The sequence below is a fragment of the Bemisia tabaci genome, chromosome 6, assembly GCF_918797505.1.
Source record: "Bemisia tabaci chromosome 6, PGI_BMITA_v3".
In the NCBI taxonomy this organism is placed as follows: domain Eukaryota; kingdom Metazoa; phylum Arthropoda; class Insecta; order Hemiptera; family Aleyrodidae; genus Bemisia; species Bemisia tabaci.
Window position 1 is genome coordinate 48,872,329 of NC_092798.1, and position 19,874 is coordinate 48,892,202.

At 40.7% G+C, this 19,874-nt stretch overlaps 1 protein-coding gene across 2 annotated transcripts in view; it reads left to right on the top strand.

The window, feature by feature from the left end:
* hbn (aristaless related homeobox homeobrain) overlaps positions 1–19,874 on the top strand; it is a 37,563-nt gene that overhangs the window by 6,033 nt on the left and 11,656 nt on the right. For both annotated transcript variants that reach the window (XM_072301791.1, XM_019042807.2), the window contains exon 2: positions 9,192–9,526. In XM_072301791.1, coding sequence (XP_072157892.1) covers positions 9,192–9,526 — 335 coding nt within the window. The remainder of the gene's footprint in view (positions 1–9,191; positions 9,527–19,874) is intronic.

Sequence of the window (19,874 nt, forward strand, 5' to 3'; positions counted from 1 at the left end):
TTACCCGGCCGCATTGTTTTTAGCCTGCGAATACGCGAGCGGGAAGCGCAGGGACGGGCTCTATCCCTTTGACGAAATTAGGACTGTGATTAACGTGTACACGCGAACTAGTCTCGCGGATAAATTTGACTGGAGGAAGTGAAAAGTTAATCACTCAATTTAACACGGCATTCAGCCGGGATCAGATGTGGATACCGCTCATCCCACCCCGCCAGCCCCCACCCGAGCCCCGTTCCGAATGCCCCCTCCCCTCCGACACCCTTTATTTCATCCCTTTCTGTGTTTGCGCGTTTTTCACCCCGATGTGATTCGAGCGGTCCCCCGCCGAAATAGCCCCTGAACCGGACCTCAGTGTCATGGGAAATTAATTGAAAATATTGCGGTTAATTGGTAGCGTCTATGAATAAATGCGTTGAGTTTTGCGAAAAGGAACCGAGAGCATTCCAATTTCGCTAAGATTTGGCAGATTTTTTACCTTGCGATTGGAAACTGCACGGAAAAAATTAAATTGCTGACTTAACAATTCGATTGCTAAAAAAAGTGATTGCAATGTTAGATGCCACTTTAACCACCTCCGTGGTTAAATTAGCGTACTCGTACAATAGTGTTTGAAGTAGCATTTTTTTGTTGTGAAATTTAAGTTGAAATACATATTGCAGTCACTTTTTTGGCAATTGAATTGTTAAATCAGCAATTTAATTTTTTCCGTTTGATCAGATCACCTAAACAAGTTTTATCTTCACTCCCAATAAACTATAATTTTAAGACAAAAACTACCTTTGTAAATTTAATCTTTTGCATGATTTCAGTAATTTACTTGCAAAGAATGCAAGTTGCACAATCTTTTCAACATTGGATTGCTCTTGGTTCCTTTTTGCAAAATGCAATCTTATTGGTGGTGTCCATGCATAAATGGATTGCATTTTGCACAAAGGAACTAAGAGCATTCCAATGTCGCTAAGATTGTGCAATTCTTTTTACTTTGCGATAGTGAACTAATCATATAAGCAAGTTTTATCTTACTCACAATTAACTGTAAATTCAAAACGAAAATTGTCTCTGAAATTTTAATTTTTGTATTATTTCTGTAAAATCATTGCAAATCAAGTGGATTGCATTTTGCAAAAAGGAACCAGGAGCATTGCAATGTTGCTGAAATTGTGCATCTTCTTTTGTGTTGGAAGAAAAACCTGATTATCCATTAACAGTTACTATTTTACTCGCTAAAAACTATAAACTTAAGGCAAAAATTATTATGTAAATTTCATATTTTTTCATGGTTTCAGTAATTTTATTACAAAGGATGAAGTTGCACAATCTTAGCACCATTGCAATGATTCTGGTTCCTTCTTGCAAAATGCAATCCATGTATGAGGTGCACAATCCCAGCAATGTTGGAATGCTCGAGGTTCCTTTCCGCAACATGCAATCCGAATGTAGTTCGTTATGTGCGATGAAATAGAGGCAAATACAGATAATTGTATACTGTGGAGTAAGAGCTCCTCGAAATTAAAAGTAAAAGAAATTGAACTGTTATGAACGACGGCGAAAATCATTTAAATAGATCCAGCGTGCGTGAGCTCTTATACATTTTTCCCCTTTTTTGAAAAGCCTCGAATGTAAGAATACCATATTGTCATCCATGAACCTTGAAATTGAATAAAATAAATTATGAGGAAACCGCACGCGAACCTTTGTTAAAACTTTTTAAAAAAAAGTACAGTCACTCACGTGCACATCAAATGTTATAATATTTACATTACTTACATTATTTTTGACATTTGACGTGCACGTGAGTGTCTGTACTTTTTTTTAAAAAAAAATTTAACTTCTAAATTGAATTGGATTAGACGTACAGGTGTTTCTTCTTCCGTTAGATCACATGTAAAAAAAATGAACTGTTTTCGTTGTTGAGGTGTTAAAATTTGATCAAAGATTTTGTTTATTTTTGGGCGAAAGAAACTGAAACAGGCCGCACTGGAAAAAAAAACACATTGGATCTAGAGTCCAGACTCTTGAAAACATTGACAAGAAAAAATACTCTTGATTCAATCGGATTTTTGCTTAAATCAAAACGACATCCGCTTAAATTAAGATGCTTGGTTCTTAATTTAAGCTAGATTCTGATTGAATCAAGAGTACTTTTTTTTGACGATGTTTTTAAGAGCCTGGACTCCAGATCCAATGTGTTTTTATCCAGTGCGAGGTGAGGATCACCAATAACCCAATTATTTGAAATAAGGAGTCATTTTCTCTCCACCAATCTCGCAATGAATCCTTTTAATCTCTCCGCGGAGCTTCGATTCAGAAATTTTCGGGAAGAGACCGTATAATTTGCTTAGGAGTGATTTCTTTTTTTTTTCTCACGGAAGATTGAGATGAAAGCTTCGTCAAGAGGAGTAAATGAATGATGGGAGGTTGCAATCCTCTTCAAGGCTGCAGTATATGCGCATGCAGTCATACCCCTCTCCTCCATGCTCAGGATGTTCCCTCGTGTTCAAAATGATAAAATTGACAACGTCGGTTGACAGAAGGAGGCTCGGTACGCGGGAGCTAAGGCAAGGGGTAAAAGACAGTGGTTAAAGGAACAGACTGCCCGCAAAAGCATACACATGATCGAGTATTTAGCGGCGTTGAAAGGCTCAGCCCACAGGGGGCCTTTTCGACGTGGATCCGTGGCTTCTTGTTCTAGCCAGCGTTGCCAGTTTATACAAATAATGTTTCTCAAATTCCCTTGCGAGCACCTGCAAAATTACAAAGTTTATAAAACATAAGATTTTCAAATCGGAGATCTGAGGACCGATTTTTGTAACGTTTTGCTTGTCGACCGGACATAGATGACAAAGGTGGAATGGCGTAGTGTGATTGGTCGGCTACGTCTCATCGTTGCTTTGTCCGGCCTATGTCTAGTAGAAGTGACGACAAGCTGAAGGCATCTTTTGAGTTCCCGATAGCATGTCCTGCATTTCGTCAATTATTCTACCCCATAGTCACGAAAATGCAGCGATAAAGCACAGCAGACCAATCACACTGCGCCATTTTTCCCTTGTCGTCTATGTACGATCGACAAACACAACATTTCAATAATCTGCCTGCTGTCGTGTGATAAGGCCTCTTAATTTCGGCAATTGAATTGAGGAAGCTCGGGTGTACAACGTATGCCATCAAAAACTTCTCACCGACTAAACTTCAATGATGAAATCCACGGATCAACTCGAATCTTTGTGTACGTTCTTTTATGGTCAGGGTAATGATGATATCTCCATCATATGATATCGTAATATCTTGTGGCGAGGCGTGAATGATCGATTATCTGTGTTTCCCTATTTGAAGCTATGGTAAAGAATCGATAATTAAAGGTGTTCATTGCGAACACAATATAAACCGATCTTTTTTTATATGTTAAAATTACAGATTAATCGATAAATCGCAAACACGTTACGTCACTGTAAGTTTTATAGTACTCGCAGTGCTTTTTTTTTTTTATTTTACCTTTGCATGACTGGAAATTTTACAAGCGTACTTGTAGAAATGGTTGGTGAAGAATCACAATTTGCATTAATATCAACCAACTCGTTCGATATTTACTCTCCAGCAGGCCGATTTTTGAAATTGATAGACATAGTTATAGACAAAGAATGACACAGGGAGTGTGTAGCGATCCAGTTGGTTGAAATGGGTGGCTCCTATAGACAAAGGGAGAAAATGATAGACTAACTGCCCGGTCTCTCGTGGGTTGCCGTTAGTTAGTCTGCTACCTTCCTCCTTTTGTCCATTGCAACCATCCGCGTCCACCATTAGGATCTCTCCATATCTCTTTTGTCTCCTTTGTCTATAGCTTTGTCTATCAATTTCAATAATCGGCCCGCAGGATGCTAGAGAGTCCTTCGTCGAGACCCAAAAATCCAATTTTTTAACTAAATTCGACAACAATCGCTCTTCTGAAAGTTTCGCCTCCGTGGACTAAGTTACATTTCCTCGCAGGAACATTCAAATTTATGGTAATTCAAGTTTATGAACTTATTTCACCTTTCTCTTCACCTCCAATCTGACAACCTTGTCGGATCTCCCGAGCTGTGTTGCTCTGCTCCGAACTCAGATCCACGCAAGCAGCTTGGGACTTTTGGAAGCACGTCACCCGCTGCCGGGCCCCAATCCCTTCCCCACCCCCACCCCTAGCGCGTACCACCCCCCGTGGTCTTCGAATATTTAATCCCTGTTTAAGCACTCATCAAGGGGGTTTAAGTGCCTGCGTGTGAGTTTTAATCGGGTAAACACTGGAAAAAGCTGTCCGCTACAATGGAGCTTCATAATTAGGCTGCCGAAATAAGTACGGTAGCGGTAGCCCCAGATGCAATTAAAGTATGAAGATGAACCCACTTTCCACCTGCATTTCTTTTTCTTTTTTTCTTTTTTTTTCGTGACGGTGATTTTTTCGCTCACTTCCTAACTGAGATCACATTTTGTGTTCACGTAAAGTTAAGGGTGTAGGATTAAGGGTGCATTTTCATCCATTTTTGTTTGTGGATAAGTGTAGGGGCCAAGTGGGGTAAGTGTAGATTTTGAAGCAAAAAATGATATTTTAATTTTTTAACTAAAATTAGTCTTAATTAATATTCTGTGAAAAATTCACCGCAAAAGTCCCATTTTTAACCATCAGAAAGTGGGTTTGAAGTTTCTTTCCGCCATAAGGTTCCAGACAAAGGGGAGCCATGGGCATATGACAAGACCGTTGTGGACAAGGCTTATGAGTTAATGATCCACAAGGGCGACCGCGGCGACGGCCTTAATGCCTCTGACGTCACTGGCGCTTTATAGTTCCTATTCATTTTTACGGCCCTCGACTAACGAGTACACCTCTTTTTCCCCCACCTGTCTCTTGGTCCGTTTGGCAGGAATATGTTCAATCGATTAGTTGACAATATTTTAGGAATAATATCTCATAAAACCAGGAACTATCGATCGATTCTCAAATGGTTCTCCAAAATGCTGAAGATCCACCTTATAAAATAAGGAGACTATAGGTATGGTCTTCTCTGCAAATTTCGAATAAAATTGAACAGATAGATTTTGAGACATGGCTGTACGCAGATTTGGGGGGCGCCGGACTGACGGACACACATTTTTTCAAATATGGTTATTTTGACTCCACGGACCTTAAAACGTCTAGAAATGATGAAATTTCAAGTTTTTCCTCCTTTTTGTTTGGAGGATGACGATACTTCCTCTACTCTAGGAAAGCGAGAAAGTAAAAATCATCTAATTGAAAGTATAACATTTAGGCTAGTGCTAGAATGATTCCACGGTACACACACTGGAAAAAAAAAAAACACATTGGATCTAGAGTTCAGACTATTGAAAACATTAACAAGAAAAAATACTCTCGATTCAATCGGATTTTTGCTTAAATCATAACGAAATTTGCTTAAATTAAGTGGCTGTGTTCTTGATTTCAGCTAGATTCTGATTGAATCAAGAGTACTTTTTCTTGTCGATGTTTTTAAGAGTCAGGACTCAAGATCCAATGTGTTTTTTTTTTCTTTTTTCCAGTGCATGTACTTTGACGCCACGCCTTGGACCCTCTGCAAGTTTTCACAAAGAGGATAACATTACATTTCCGGTCAGGATTACGAGCCCGGGGATCCGGTTGTCCAAACGAAGGAGATTCGGGATGGGGTCGCACCCGTGCCAGTCAATGGCGGATCAAAACAATAACAATGCGATTACAAGTATCACATTCTCCACCGAAACGATGCCGCTATTAAACTGATTCACTCCTCAGACGGACCCTTTTTTATCATCATCGTGTATTAAACGATTAATTCGCATTCACCAGGTTTTTACTGCAGCAAGTTAAATTCAAATCCGATTAATTGCCCCCTCCTCCCCCTCCCCTCGGCCCTTTAAGACCCCTGCGAATCGATGTGGAGCAGTGTTTCCTTGTATGCTTGACTGTGTCCCAGTTATCCAAGTCCACTTTTTTCGTCGATCCTATGAACTCGGTCGAGAATCGTTACTTCCTATTATTATGACAGGAGAACAACAATAACAACATAAGTAACGGATTCTTCGCTCGATTAGAGGGCAACAGGTATTTTTTTCTCTGATGTAAGAAAAAATTACAGGTACCAATCTTGCTCATGGATCGTGTCTACTAACCTCACTTCCTGCGAGAAGAGCGCACGCTAAGTGTGCAAATGAATTGCAGAGGTGTTTATATTTCATGTCCTATTCGGTTTCCTTCAACCCTTAGATGCCTAAGCCGGGACAATCATTGACCCGAGGCTTGCTAAAAACACGTGCTCAATAGGTTGAGTGGGACACTGCATACGAGTTTCAGTCATAGGTCTACAAACACACCGAAAACGAGAATCAGACATCGCATCGAGAAAAAAAAGTCTACACTTAAAAGATAATGTCACTGCTAAAGTCACTGCTGAGTGTGATCTTCTGATGAGGTCTAATAAGGCCCAAACCGGTAAAGATCTCTCGGCGTGACTCCAACTTAATATTCCATTGCAAACTGCCTGAGCTGAACACTCTCCCCCCCTCAGTTTCATACTGGTGCGCATTAGAGTTCTAAAAATGTATTTTTGACTCTAATTTTAATTTTTGGTATTTCTTGGCTTTGTTTCCCCGCGAAATGGTGTGGACCCAGCACCATTTCTCCACCTTGTTAAAAGATAATTTTCTTGATATATTATTTTGACTCAAAGCGTCGTTTCTTGTTGACGAAATTCGGATTTTCTAGTTAAACCCGAAATGATTTCACTTGAAGTTAGTTTTTTTTAAGTTAAAAAAACGTTGTTTTGTTATCGTTTTTTGAACATAAACCTAACGATAGCAAAGCGACGCTTTTTTCACTCAAAAAAAAACAAATGTTGAGTTGAATCCGCACGGATTCGACTCAATAAAAACCAAATTTTGTTGATAAGAAACGACGCTTGAGGTCAAAATAATATATCAAGAAAAAAAATTTTCAGTGTAGTGTAAACATAGCCGAAGATAGAGGGGATGCATTCGGGCCTCGTTTTTCCAATGTTCTGCCGAATCCGAGAGACATCGCACTAGCAGTACGAGCGAAGCATACTAAGATAGTTCACGCCTCGCGCCATCGCGCCTTCAATTTTGCAGATGCAAAACGGACATCCACCGAGCACGAATAGTTGTATCTCTACGCCTGCCGCGCCGTAATCAACGCAGGTCTTTTGCCCTTGCTCTATTTTCAAAGACTTTCGTTGTGTCCATGCGACTGGTCGCGAGCCAACACGCGAGTCGTTTGCAGTTTGCCGTTGCTTTACTGTCGTGATGAAGGAAAACACTAGAAGACACTCGCATGTTTCCAAGTTTAGCCCCAAAATTTCAATTTTTGAGATAAAAAATGAATGTTTCACTTGAAATTCTTAGATACCTCATATTTACTTATCCAAAATCTTTTCTGTTTAAAAGTGGAAGGAAAACAATCATAGGTTTCCCCAAAATTCTTTTTATATTAAGGGAAATCTTGAAAAGTCTGAAGGATCACACGGCGTTCTTCCTTAACATTGCAGTAAGTATACAACAGTAGCGTTGAGGTGTGAAGGAACCTTCTCCATGCTGTATCGATTGTTACTTGTTGGATGTTGGGTCAAAAGTGTTGCGCTCTGCAAAAAGTGGTTCCAACTCTTTAGGTTTGTTTCAGAAACGACAGAAACAACATTGGGGAACTTGAAGGACCAGGCGTATACAACATAAGTACAATTTTTTTCATTTTCGAGGAACATAAAATCAGATAGAATTGAAACTCACATTTTAATGCTCAAAAATTGGATTTTAAAAGTTAATTTTTCGCAGATTAAGTTTCAAGACTATTTCAGTTGAAATGATTGGTTTATAATTTTTTTCAAAAACTGTGCTTATGCGCCTTGCCCGTAGAATCTCTCAATCGATTTTCTACAATTTGTTTTCTTGTCTCGGATTCGGATTTTAACGATCAGAGTATCGTAAATTATGTAATGATACAACTATTCGAGCTTCCATGTGTTGCACGGTATCATTCTCGATTGAAGGCGTTTTTTCTTTCTTCGAGTCGGGCTTTACTTCTGATGTAGAATATCGTAAATTATGTAATGATACAACTATTTGAGCTTCCATGTGTTGCACAGTATCATTCTCGATTGAAGGCGTTTTTTCTCTCCTCGAGTCGGGCTTTCCTTCTGATCACAGTCCTCATTTCTTTCTCTCTCTCTGTTTCCACCCCCTCTCTCTCCTCCTTCTTCCCTATCTCTTTATACCCGTTCCCCCTTCTCTTTATACCCCTTCCCCCTCTCCCAATCTAAACGTTGGAACGTTCAAGAGCGTTTTCAACGTTCGTGTGCATGCTTTTTCTCTCCTAAACTCGATCAAAACTTTCACATCACAGAATTTACACCACTCCACCAGGTTGCACGGGTGAAATGAAAAATGTGAAATCGCGAGAATTTCCATGATACATCAGGAAATTTCACGAAGTTGGGAAAAATATGAAAAACGTGACACATATTATCAGGGGCTGGGTATGCAACACGCTCTAAAAAAATACCAAAAAGCGAAAACCAGTCGCTTTTCATATAATTTTGCATTTAATATCGAAAAAAACATCTCGATAATTTTCATATTCTTCTGAAATTTCATGCAATATTTCGCATGGAATTTCAAGATTTCATTTTTCATGAATAATTGGATTGCATTTTGCAAAAGGGAACCACTAGCATTGCAATGTTGCTAAGATTGTGCAACTTCTTTTGTCTTGCAGGAAAAAACCCGATTATCCCTTGATAGTTTCTATTTTACTCGCTCAAAACTGTAAATTTAAGACAAAAGTTAGGTACCATCTAAATTTCATAGTTTTTCACAATTTCCGCAATTTCATTGCAAAGGATGAAGTTGCACAATCTTAGCATCCTTGCAATGCTAGTGGTTCCTTTTGAAATGCATCCATTTTTGTTATAAATTTACAGTTTTCAGCGAGTAAATATAGAAACTGTGGATAGATAATCAGGTTTTCCCTCCAAGACAATATAAGTTGCACAATTTTAGCAACATCGCAATGCTCCTGGTTCCTTTTTGCAAAATGCAGTCCAAATATTTCACATGAAATTTCGCGATTTTATTTTTCATAAAAATTGGAACCCTGCACACCACTAATTCATCTTTATTTTTCGTGTGTGCAGAAAGTATGGGACTAGCTCAGGACAGCGGCTCGCGGTCCAACTCCTCGTGCGAGCTGGACCTGTCAACGCCGACGGGGCCGGCTCACGGAGCGGGGCCGGAGCAGTGCGGGTTGCAGAGCGACGGGATGGGAGGCGACGAGGAGGCGGCCAACGGCGGCGGGGGCGGGGGCGGCCCGGGGGACTCGAAGCCCCGCAAGGTGAGACGCAGCCGCACCACCTTCACCACCTACCAACTCCACCAACTCGAGCGCGCCTTCGACAAGACCCAGTACCCGGACGTCTTCACTCGCGAGGAGCTCGCCATGCGACTCGACCTCAGCGAAGCCCGAGTACAGGTATGCATCCTAATGATTTAGCATGTTCTAACAATGGAGATGTTGCATGTGTGAGGAATTTGCACCGTATGCATAATGCACCGTAACGCTGGCTCAAACCTCCCCTTCCCTCTAAGTCCGTCACGTAATATTTGAATAGCCCCCAACATGCAGCAAAAACATTTTCCATTACCAAAAATTTTCGGCTGAATACAGTTTTTTCCATTTCCTGGAATTTTTTCCTGGAGTTGGAGAATGGAGATGTTGCATGTGTGAGGAATGTGCGATTTGACTGTTGATTTTCATGCAAAAGTTCGCGAGAAACACGATGGTGCCTATAGTTTTCTCTAAAATTAACTCCCAACCTCGAAAAAAGTTCTCAAGTTGAGGCCAAAATGGAGGGGATATCCCACGCTATCCTGAGAGTCCATCTCTACATCAAGACAAACTCTCCATGCAAAGATAGGGAGCAAATACATTGACAGGGTTGCCGTGATTTCAGTTAAGAGTCCCCAAATAAAGTGGCAGCTCTGTCAGTGTATTTGCTCCCTATCTTTGCTTGGAGAGTTTGTTTCAATGTAGAGGTGGACTCTCAGGATAGCGTGGGATATCCCCTCCATTTTGGCCTCAACTTGAGAGCTTCTTTTGAGCTTGGGAGTTGATTTCAGAGAAAACCAGTGGCACCATCGTGTTTCTCGCAAACTTTTACGTCAGAATCAACAGTCAAATTGCAAATTCCTCACACATGCAACTTCTCCATTCTCCAACTCTAAGAAAGAAGTCCAGGAAATAGAAAAAAAACTGTGTTCAGCCGAAAATTGTTGGTAATGGAAAATGTTTTTGCTGCATGTTGGGGGCTATTCAAGTATTACGTGACGGACTTAGAGGGGAGGGGAAGTTTGAGCCAGCGTCACCGTGCGTTACTAGGGGTGGAGGGGGGGGGGAGCAAAAATTGGGAAAAGTGCATTACGTAAAACTTGAATGGCCTCTTATTTTGTTCCAAAATTTGACTTCGGAGCTAAAAATTTGAAACTTTTTGGTACTCTCACTAAACGAGTGGTGGCCTTAGGATTATTTTTCACTGAAATAAAAAATCTTAAACTCAAAAACGATCCGAAATAAAATAGAGCTTCTGGTGATATTTTATCACCATTTACCATCGCATGTGATTTATTGTCATAGGAAGCAGAACATTAGCCCACAAAAACCTAAAATTAAATTCTAAATACACGAGAACAGGAGGGTTCCACGAAGTTTTTTGGACAAAAAACGCCTGTAAATATCAAACCGAACAGGAGTCATGACGGTTTGTATTTTTTACTTCAAAATTGTAGTTTCAAAAAAATCCATGCAAAATTCTAGTCTATTTTCTAGCTAAGTTACGCTAGGATCAGCTTTACATCTCTAATTTTACACATTACCAATCTTCGTAAATCTCTGTTGCATACATGCTTAGCGAGCTGATTGTTGAAACTGATAGACCAAGCTATAGACAAAGAAGACGTAAGGGATATGGAGGGATCCTATTGGTGGAAGCGGGTGGTTGCAAAGGACAAATGACATGGGTAATTGACTGACTAATGGCAACCCACTGAGAGACCCTGTCGTAAGTCCATCATTTACCCATTAAGCCTATAAAAACCACCCGTTTCAACCAATAGGATCGCTTCATACTCCCTATGTCTTCTTTGTCTATCGCTTTGTCCATCAATTTCAACAATCGGAAAGGGGAATGTGGAAGATCTTCACTTTTTATGCGCATCGGGGAAATATGAATGAATCCGGAGAGAGTAATGACAAGACGGTCAGTCAAACGGAATGAGTCAATTCCAGCCAAGAAATCGCGATGAAAAGGTGTCATGGCCGCGGGTGCACAAAGGCTCAATCCGCGGAGGCTCTAAGCCTTTGAGGCGATCCGGAGCCTTTCTTTCGGCGACTCGGCCTAACCTCAAACCTTGCGAAACTCGAATTGCGGGAGCCGTATATTGATTCCGGTGAATGGCAACATTATTTGTGCCGCTTGGGCGGGCATTTTTAATTGACCCCGTAACAAAAGGTTTGGGTGTCACTTAGCATATTAGTGTCATAGTGGATTAACACACACGCCGAGGGTGGTCCGCGTTTATTGGCACTGCCTCCCCTAGCAGCCTCCCCCTCCCCTCATAGCTTCCCCCCCCCCCGCGACCCCCTCGAGTCGAGCCGCTCGCCCCAAAGGCGCGGCCCGCCGGACCCCTCCTTGGCGGAAGTCCTTGCAACTCGGTGGAAGTACAATACGCGGTATTGCTAAGTTTCTAAGGGCTACAAATTTATGATTTCTCGGATATTTTGATTACATTTTGCAATAAGGGACTACTATTTCTGGCCCATTTTAGAAACGGCACACATGCCATCGGTTTCCCTTTATGTGATTTCATGGGAGAACCAAATATAGTGGTTCCTTATTGCAAAATGTAATCCATTTAATGAGGGCTGTATTCGTGATTGTTCCTCAGACAAATGATATTCCAAGGGAGACCCCCAAATCTTCGTCCCTTTGACGTAAGGGCGTATCTCAATTTTCACGTGAGCCCTCTGCTCCGTTCAGCTCCATACGCTTTCCAGAGCTCATTAAGAAATAGAGATACGCCCTAACATCAGAGGAAGGATGATGAGGAGAGGGGCTCTCCTCCTAGGAAGAACCCAATCAAGCACTATCTTACTTAGATCACTTAAAAACTACCCCTTCACTTTAATCATGAAGTTAAGTTAAAGGTCCCCTCAAGATCCTCTACTCACAGTGTAATCCATATAAATAGCTGAAACGCAAAACCACGTATCTCCAATGCGGTGTTCAAAAATTTCTACTCCTATTTTTTTATTTTTTTGAAGGGCTGCAAGCCAACTTCAAAGCCTGAAATTTACACAAGATATCCTGCAAACAATGAAGCAAAATCGAGGAAGTTTTCAAGAAATCATGTCAGGTATAGCTTTCCAAATAAAAAATAAAGCATGACAGGAAGTCTGCAACGTCACAAATGGAGATACGTGGTTTTGCACCGCGGCCGTCGATATGAGGCTTCCGTACACTGAAAACTAAGGCTACGGGCTATACATATAAACATACGTCCGTTCCGGGCTAAGAAGCCGAAACTTCCGGGTGCTGGAGCCGTAACTTGGATTTCTCCGGGTGCTACGTCCGGAACTTTCGGGCTCTGAGCCCGGAACGCGGACGGAATGTCTGTATAGCCCGTAAGTATGGCTTCCACGGGCGGATTTTTTCTTCAGTGTAAGGTAAGGAGAGGATGAGGAAAATCTGAGAATACGGCCCTGGACGGCAACGCTGTAATGCGGCGTGGTAATGATACAGAATACAATTGAGTGGCCTTTTTTGCCCTGTTTGCAGAGCGCTCGGAAATTAATATCTTGGATTTAGCAACGAGTGGCCGCTCGGTGCCGGCTCAAGTGCTCGCGAGTCGCGAGCGGCCGCCACCAGGGGGCAGCGCCATCGATTTTTGATCGAGGCCGCTAATCTCGCGTTTAATGAGCCTTGTAAGTACTTGCTCCTGCTGCGAGTTGATCCGCCGTATTTAATCATATTTACCGATCCGAAGGTGCGGCGTTGAGCAGACTTCTAAATAGGTTAATAATTGAGCCGTTGGGAGCGGATGGGGTGTAACTCCGTCCCAACGTTGCGGCATTTCACTCAAATTCCTGTTTATCAGAGGGGTAACTGCTTCCTGTCATAGAGTACTCGGAGTCGTGATGTACATGGGAGAGCTGCAGAGCTGGCGCCATGCTACGATTGACGAGTTCCGAGCCCGGTGTGCGACGAGCTTCGGTCACTTTTTCGATACATGTTCGATCCAAAATGGCGGTGTGGAATACGTGGTGATTCCTATCTGCTTTATTTACATCGGATTGCCGGGTACCCGTGTATCGCAAACAATCGATCATGTGTCGAATAAGTGACCCAGCGTCACACAGGAGTCTCGGAATTCGGGACCTGGAAAATGCTTAAAAGTGGCGCCAGCTCACTCACTTCTATGTACTCTATGAGAATACGTAGTAATTCCTATCTTCTTTGTTTACATCGGATAGCCGGGTACCCTAGGGTGCGTCAAAAAAAATGAAAGTCTGAAATGTTCCGCTCCCCAGGCGGCAATCGATGACGTTTGGTAAAAAAACATGTTTGCCAAAATTTGGGCCAATTTCAACCATTTTAAATGGTGCCAAAGGTCAATTTTGTGACGAAATTATGATATTTTGGTTTAGACCTCGATTTCGTACAAAAAACTCGATTTTACGCTGAAATCGTGCGTTTACGAGAAAAATGCCAAAGAACTCGACTTGTAGAGAATGAAATTTTACATTAGGAGGACGTCTTTGTAACCGATAAAAAACAAATTGAATTAGAAAAACTCAACTCGGTATTTATTTTTTTGGTCCTCAGAATTTCCGAGGTCTTACAAAGTAGAGGTTTAAAAGACTCATTTTTCACGAAAATAAGTCGAAAGAGGGTATAAATGAACTGCAGGCAAGTGTTGAGGATGCAAATGTCATCAGAACTTCTTCAGTTTCAAAAAAAGTTCCAACTATTTTGTACAATCCTCCAAAAAGTGTACGGCTCGAGAAGCAGGATCGTGCTATAATAGTAAGGGGAAAGTGCGGTTTGACCGGGAAAAATTGCGTTACAAACTTTCCCTACCTATGTAATCGTCATCAGTAGGTCCTCCTGAACAACTTCCTAAAAGTTAAAAATGGCCCGACCCCGGAACACCCCTCAAAAAAGTTAAAATTGAAAATGGCGGCCGTAATAAGAGGGTCCGGGAAATCGGTATTTTAAAATGCCCATTCTGTCTCATCATGCGAGGTATCATTTCCTATGTTATTTTGGTCGTAGATTTCATAAATGAATTCCGCAAGGCCCTCCGGCCAAAGGGGGCGCTCCAAATCAAAGATGGCGGCCAAATGTGAAAGGCAGGAGGTTGCATTTTTTTAAATATTCACCGAAGGAACAAGGAAAGTGAAGTGTCTTTATTTTCATGTATTTATGGCCAAGAAACTTAAATTTGATGTTATAAATGTATTTAATAAAGGAAATTTAAGGAAACATACGACTATCGAGAAAAACGTAAGCTCAGAAGGGGCCTTGCGGAATTCATTTATGAAATCTACGACCAAAATAACATAGGAAATGATACCTCGCATGATGAGACAGAATGGGCATTTTAAAATACCGATTTCCCGGACCCTCTTATTACGGCCGCCATTTTCAATTTTAACTTTTTTGAGGGGTGTTCCGGGGTCGGGCCATTTTTAACTTTTAGGAAGTTGTTCAGGAGGACCTACTGATGACGATTACATAGGTAGGGAAAGTTTGTAACGCAATTTTTCCCGGTCAAACCGCACTTTCCCCTTACTATTATAGCACGATCCTGCTTCTCGAGCCGTACACTTTTTGGAGGATTGTACAAAATAGTTGGAACTTTTTTTGAAACTGAAGAAGTTCTGATGACATTTGCATCCTCAACACTTGCCTGCAGTTCATTTATACCCTCTTTCGACTTATTTTCGTGAAAAATGAGTCTTTTAAACCTCTACTTTGTAAGACCTCGGAAATTCTGAGGACCAAAAAAATAAATACCGAGTTGAGTTTTTCTAATTCAATTTGTTTTTTATCGGTTACAAAGACGTCCTCCTAATGTAAAATTTCATTCTCTACAAGTCGAGTTCTTTGGCATTTTTCTCGTAAACGCACGATTTCAGCGTAAAATCGAGTTTTTTGTACGAAATCGAGGTCTAAACCAAAATATCATAATTTCGTCACAAAATTGACCTTTGGCACCATTTAAAATGGTTGAAATTGGCCCAAATTTTGGCAAACATGTTTTTTTACCAAACGTCATCGATTGCCGCCTGGGGAGCGGAACATTTCAGACTTTCATTTTTTTTGACGCACCCTAGGGTACCCGTGTAACAAAAATCAATCGATTATGTATCGAAAAAGTGACTCGGCGTCACACAGGAGTCTCGGAATTCGGGACCTGGAAAATGCTCCAAATGGAGAATTTGCATGCGAATTTTTTATTGCATCATCTGAAAGTGCTCAAAGAGTTGATTTCACGGTATTTTTTATAATTTTTTTCTGATATGGGAAATAGTATAAAAATATATTTAAAAGTGAGAAAATGCACCGCCTAGTGACGTCATCTGGCGGCATTTCCCATTTAAACACACGTATTTCAGCAGATTAGATAATTTTGTCATATCTTCTCCATACTAATTGTTCAATTCTTGAACCAAGGGTATCTTCGTGTTCAGTTCACTCAGTAGTTTCCACTTAAACACGAAATTCATCAATTTTCAGACACCTGCAAATTCTCCATTGACGCCAGCTCTCCCACTTACATTATACGACTCTATGCAGGGCCGGATTGGCCACATGGGCCGCGGCCCATGGCGGCAAATCTAAGGGGGTTGCAAACATTTGCAATTTTTTAAAGTGTAGGTATAAAAAAAATCGGATTTATAAAAACAAAATTACAAACGAGAAAAGGCGACAAAATCTCTCATTTCCTGAAAGTATAGTAATTTCTAATTTTGTCGTCTCTTAGTGATACAAGAGACAGCACCTTCAATAAGTCGAGTTAAGAGAAAGACCAAACACGCAATTTAGCCTGGAACGCCGCGACTTAGAGAGAAATGATAACGAGGACTTGAGATGAAAAGAAGAAGCCCTCGGCGCGGCGATCGGATAGCGCCTACAAGAATGCATGGATACTTCACGCATTGCGCCAAACACAGTGCGGTCAGCGTGAAACGCATAGCGCCTACAAGACTGCGTGAATACTTCACGCGTTGCGTCCAACACAGTGCGTTCAGCAGCGGTCGGCGTGAAACGCATACACTGGAAAAAAAAACACATTCATGGATCTAGAGTCCAGACTCTTAAAAACATCGACAAGAAAAAGTACTCTTGATTCAATCGCTTTTTGCTTAAATCAAGAACCAAGCCTCTTAATTTGAGTGGATTTGCTTTTGATTTAAGCAAAAATCTAATTGAATCAAGAGTATTTTTTCTTGTCAATGTTTTCAGGAGTCTGGACTCTAGATCCAATGTGTTTTTTTTCCAGTGCTGTTAACAATCGAGGAGTGAAATTTGGATCGAGTTTAGCAGAGAGAAACCAATCCACGCTTTCAAAAAAATTTGAGTTCCGCACAAGTCGGATATTTTCTCCTGCTAAAAACTCATTCAAGTCGAAAAAAAAAATTAGATTGTGAAAAGAGGAGGTTGAAGTTAATTTTCTACATTGAGTCTTATACAGGAATAAAACTTCAAACCTCATTTTTTTTTAGTTTCAACTTATTGTGGGTTGGTTTCTTTCTGATAAATTCGGTTCATTTGATGCCAGAGTCTCGAAAAATAATCCCGAGGGATATGAATGCGAAGTGAAATTAGCACCATAAATGCGTATGATACATCGCAAACAGAGTAGATTCCGCTCCGTAATAGTGTAAAGGTCCAGTTACACGATCAAATTGAGCCATTAAATTGGGCCTCTTATTGGTCGCATCCTCACATCAGGTCTTTTTCCACCAATCAGAGCTTCAGTTTGATGGCTCAATTTGATCGTGTAACTGAACCTTAAGCCACTCTGGGGGAGAATAGATTCCGCTCCGCATTCATATAACTCTGGGTTTTTGGGCGCAATACTGCCGTGCTATGAAAACGCCGTATGAACCTTCAGGCGTTGCCAAATTTCCTTTGATAAAACGTGAATTTCCTGGTAAACTTATGGATAGTTTCCTCCCAATTGTTCAGATAATGGGCCTGTTGCAAACTTTTGCTAGAGCAAAAATAAGAGTTGTCTCTTGTAGATATGCCTCAAAAATCACGATGAGCGCATCGGCAAAGTCTGAAATGCACTCATAACTTCACAATCTGCGTAAGAAATTTGCGTTTTTTTAAGCTTCCCGCTTCAAAAACGATACTACGGCACAGGTGAACATTTTGTTAGAGGAGTCGCTCCGATCGTCGGCGATATTCATCATGGCCGACGCTTGAGCGCAGTTCCGCGCGTTAATTCGAGGAGAGTTCAAGGTCAATCAATTCGGGCGTGAAAATATGAACGTTAACACACACGATTGTTATCTGGTCTAATCCAGCTCAGGTGTTATCTCGTCCCATCAAACGTATTTCGGCGGATTGGCGTCGGCCATGATGATTATTGCCGACGATGGAACGACTCCTCTTACAAAATGTTCACCTGTGCCGTAGTATCGTTTTTGAAGCGGGAAGCTCAAAAAACCGCAAATTTCTCACGCAGACTGTGAAGTTATGAGTGCATTTCAGACTTTGCCGATGCGCTCATCGTGATTTTTGAGGCATTATCTATGAGAAACAACTCTTATTTTTGCTCTAGCAAAAGTTTTGCAACAGGCCCATTTTGTTCACAATTTTACCTAAAGATTCTGAAAACGTAAAAAAAGAATTTTCATAACTTTCATCACAAATAAGCATTTCATCGAAGAAAATTTGGCAACTCTCGAATGTTTATACGGCGTTTTTCCTTCACAGCACGGCAGGATACAGCTGTGGCCCAAAATTTCACTCGAGACTTTTTAAGGGTGCACAGCTTCATTTCTACTCCAAATGCCTTATCTTCTCTCTGATTAGTTTTTAGGAACTTTTCTACTCAATTAAACTCCCTTGCCCCAATCCTCTCAAGCTCTGCATGAGAAACTACACTGGAAAACAAAAATTCTTGAGATAGGTAGTACCTATTTTGACTTTAAGCCTTGTTTCTTGTCGACGATTTTTTTTTCGGGTAAATTCGTGAGGATTAGCTTAAAATCAGTTTTTAAGAGTTGAAGGAACGTTCTTTCGTTATCGTTAAGTTAACGTTAAAAAAACGATAACAAAACAACGTTTCTTTAACTAAAAACTCTGACTTTAAGTTAAATCCGTGTGGATTAAAGAAGTGGATGGAAGAAATACCAAATTTCGTTGCCAAGAAATGACGCTTTAAGTCAAAATAATATCTCAAGCATTTTTTTTTTAGCGTGGATTCATCCTCATAATTTAATCCACAAATACCAAATGGATTTCACGTCCAGCCAAAATTTTTAAAGATGAACATAAAATCTTGAAGGACCATTCACACATGCCCATCCTAAAAATACCCCGGCTGGGCTTGCAAATTTTTCGTAGAATAAAGGTTCCGAAGGTCTAAGGTTGATGAATGAAATGAAAAAATATTTAAAAATAGTTGTTTTTTCTCGCTTTCCTACCTACCCACGCAGTGAATGTATGATTTCTAGAGCAAGATCTGATCTTCGCCATTAGGTATTTGTAATAAAGCTACGTCGTAATACCAACAGCTTAACAATTACTCTCCTCTTCCGGTAGAATAAACTCACGAGGGTAGTATGTGTGGGTTGGGCTTGTGTGAGTGATACGCATCCACTTAGTATGTCCGAAAATAAATGTTAATCTGAAAATAATGAATGTCTATACTTCAATCGTAATCAGGTTCATTGGATCGATTTGAGCTACGTCTCTGGCTATTCTCAGCAGCGCATGTAAGCTACTGTTAAATAATTACTCGCCCTCAAGTGGGTTTTTCACATTATTATATACTTTATCGTTCCGTTTCTTAGAAAAAAACACCTGATTTTATTGGAGCTTCCAGACATCTGGAAGCCGTGAGAGAGACGAGATATTATTAAAATTTTCTCGCCAATCAACGTTAAAAGTATAGTGTTATTTTAGCTCATTGAGGAAGAAAAAAGAGAGCAATGATCACGGGTCGAGGTGTAGGCTTGGACTAATTCGCATAGGTATCTTTTATTAAGTCTCGCAGTTGGTTACATTGCAATGCTCAGCATCAGCACATTCTTCAGACAGACTGCATATAACTAAGGTTGTCAGGTTTACACATAACAAATTAATTCAACAAAAAGAAGGAAAAATATTACGTGCAGTTATTATGAGGAATTCTAAGAAGAAAAATACAGTATGAGAACAGCGATAGGAACTCCGACCCCCCCCCCCCCTCTCCACATTATTTTGTAGAAGATGATTGAAGAATTCCGTCCGAAATGTTACAGGTCAAACATGAAATCGAGGAGAAAATAATTGATAACATGATGCTGATTTGCCTCTCCAGTAAAAGTTTTATGTACGGGACATTTTAAAACTTTGTAACGTGGTTCCAGAGTTTGGCAATCGATCAGTTGATAAAAAGGAACCAATATCCTCCATGAGCCTGTCTATTGATGCAATTATATTTCCTTTTGGTCCTCCTTAAAGCGGGTTTTTTTTTTTTTGCAAATATTGTTCGATGTAGTTTGTTGTATTGTATGCATTGAATGTGCTATGCTGACCACA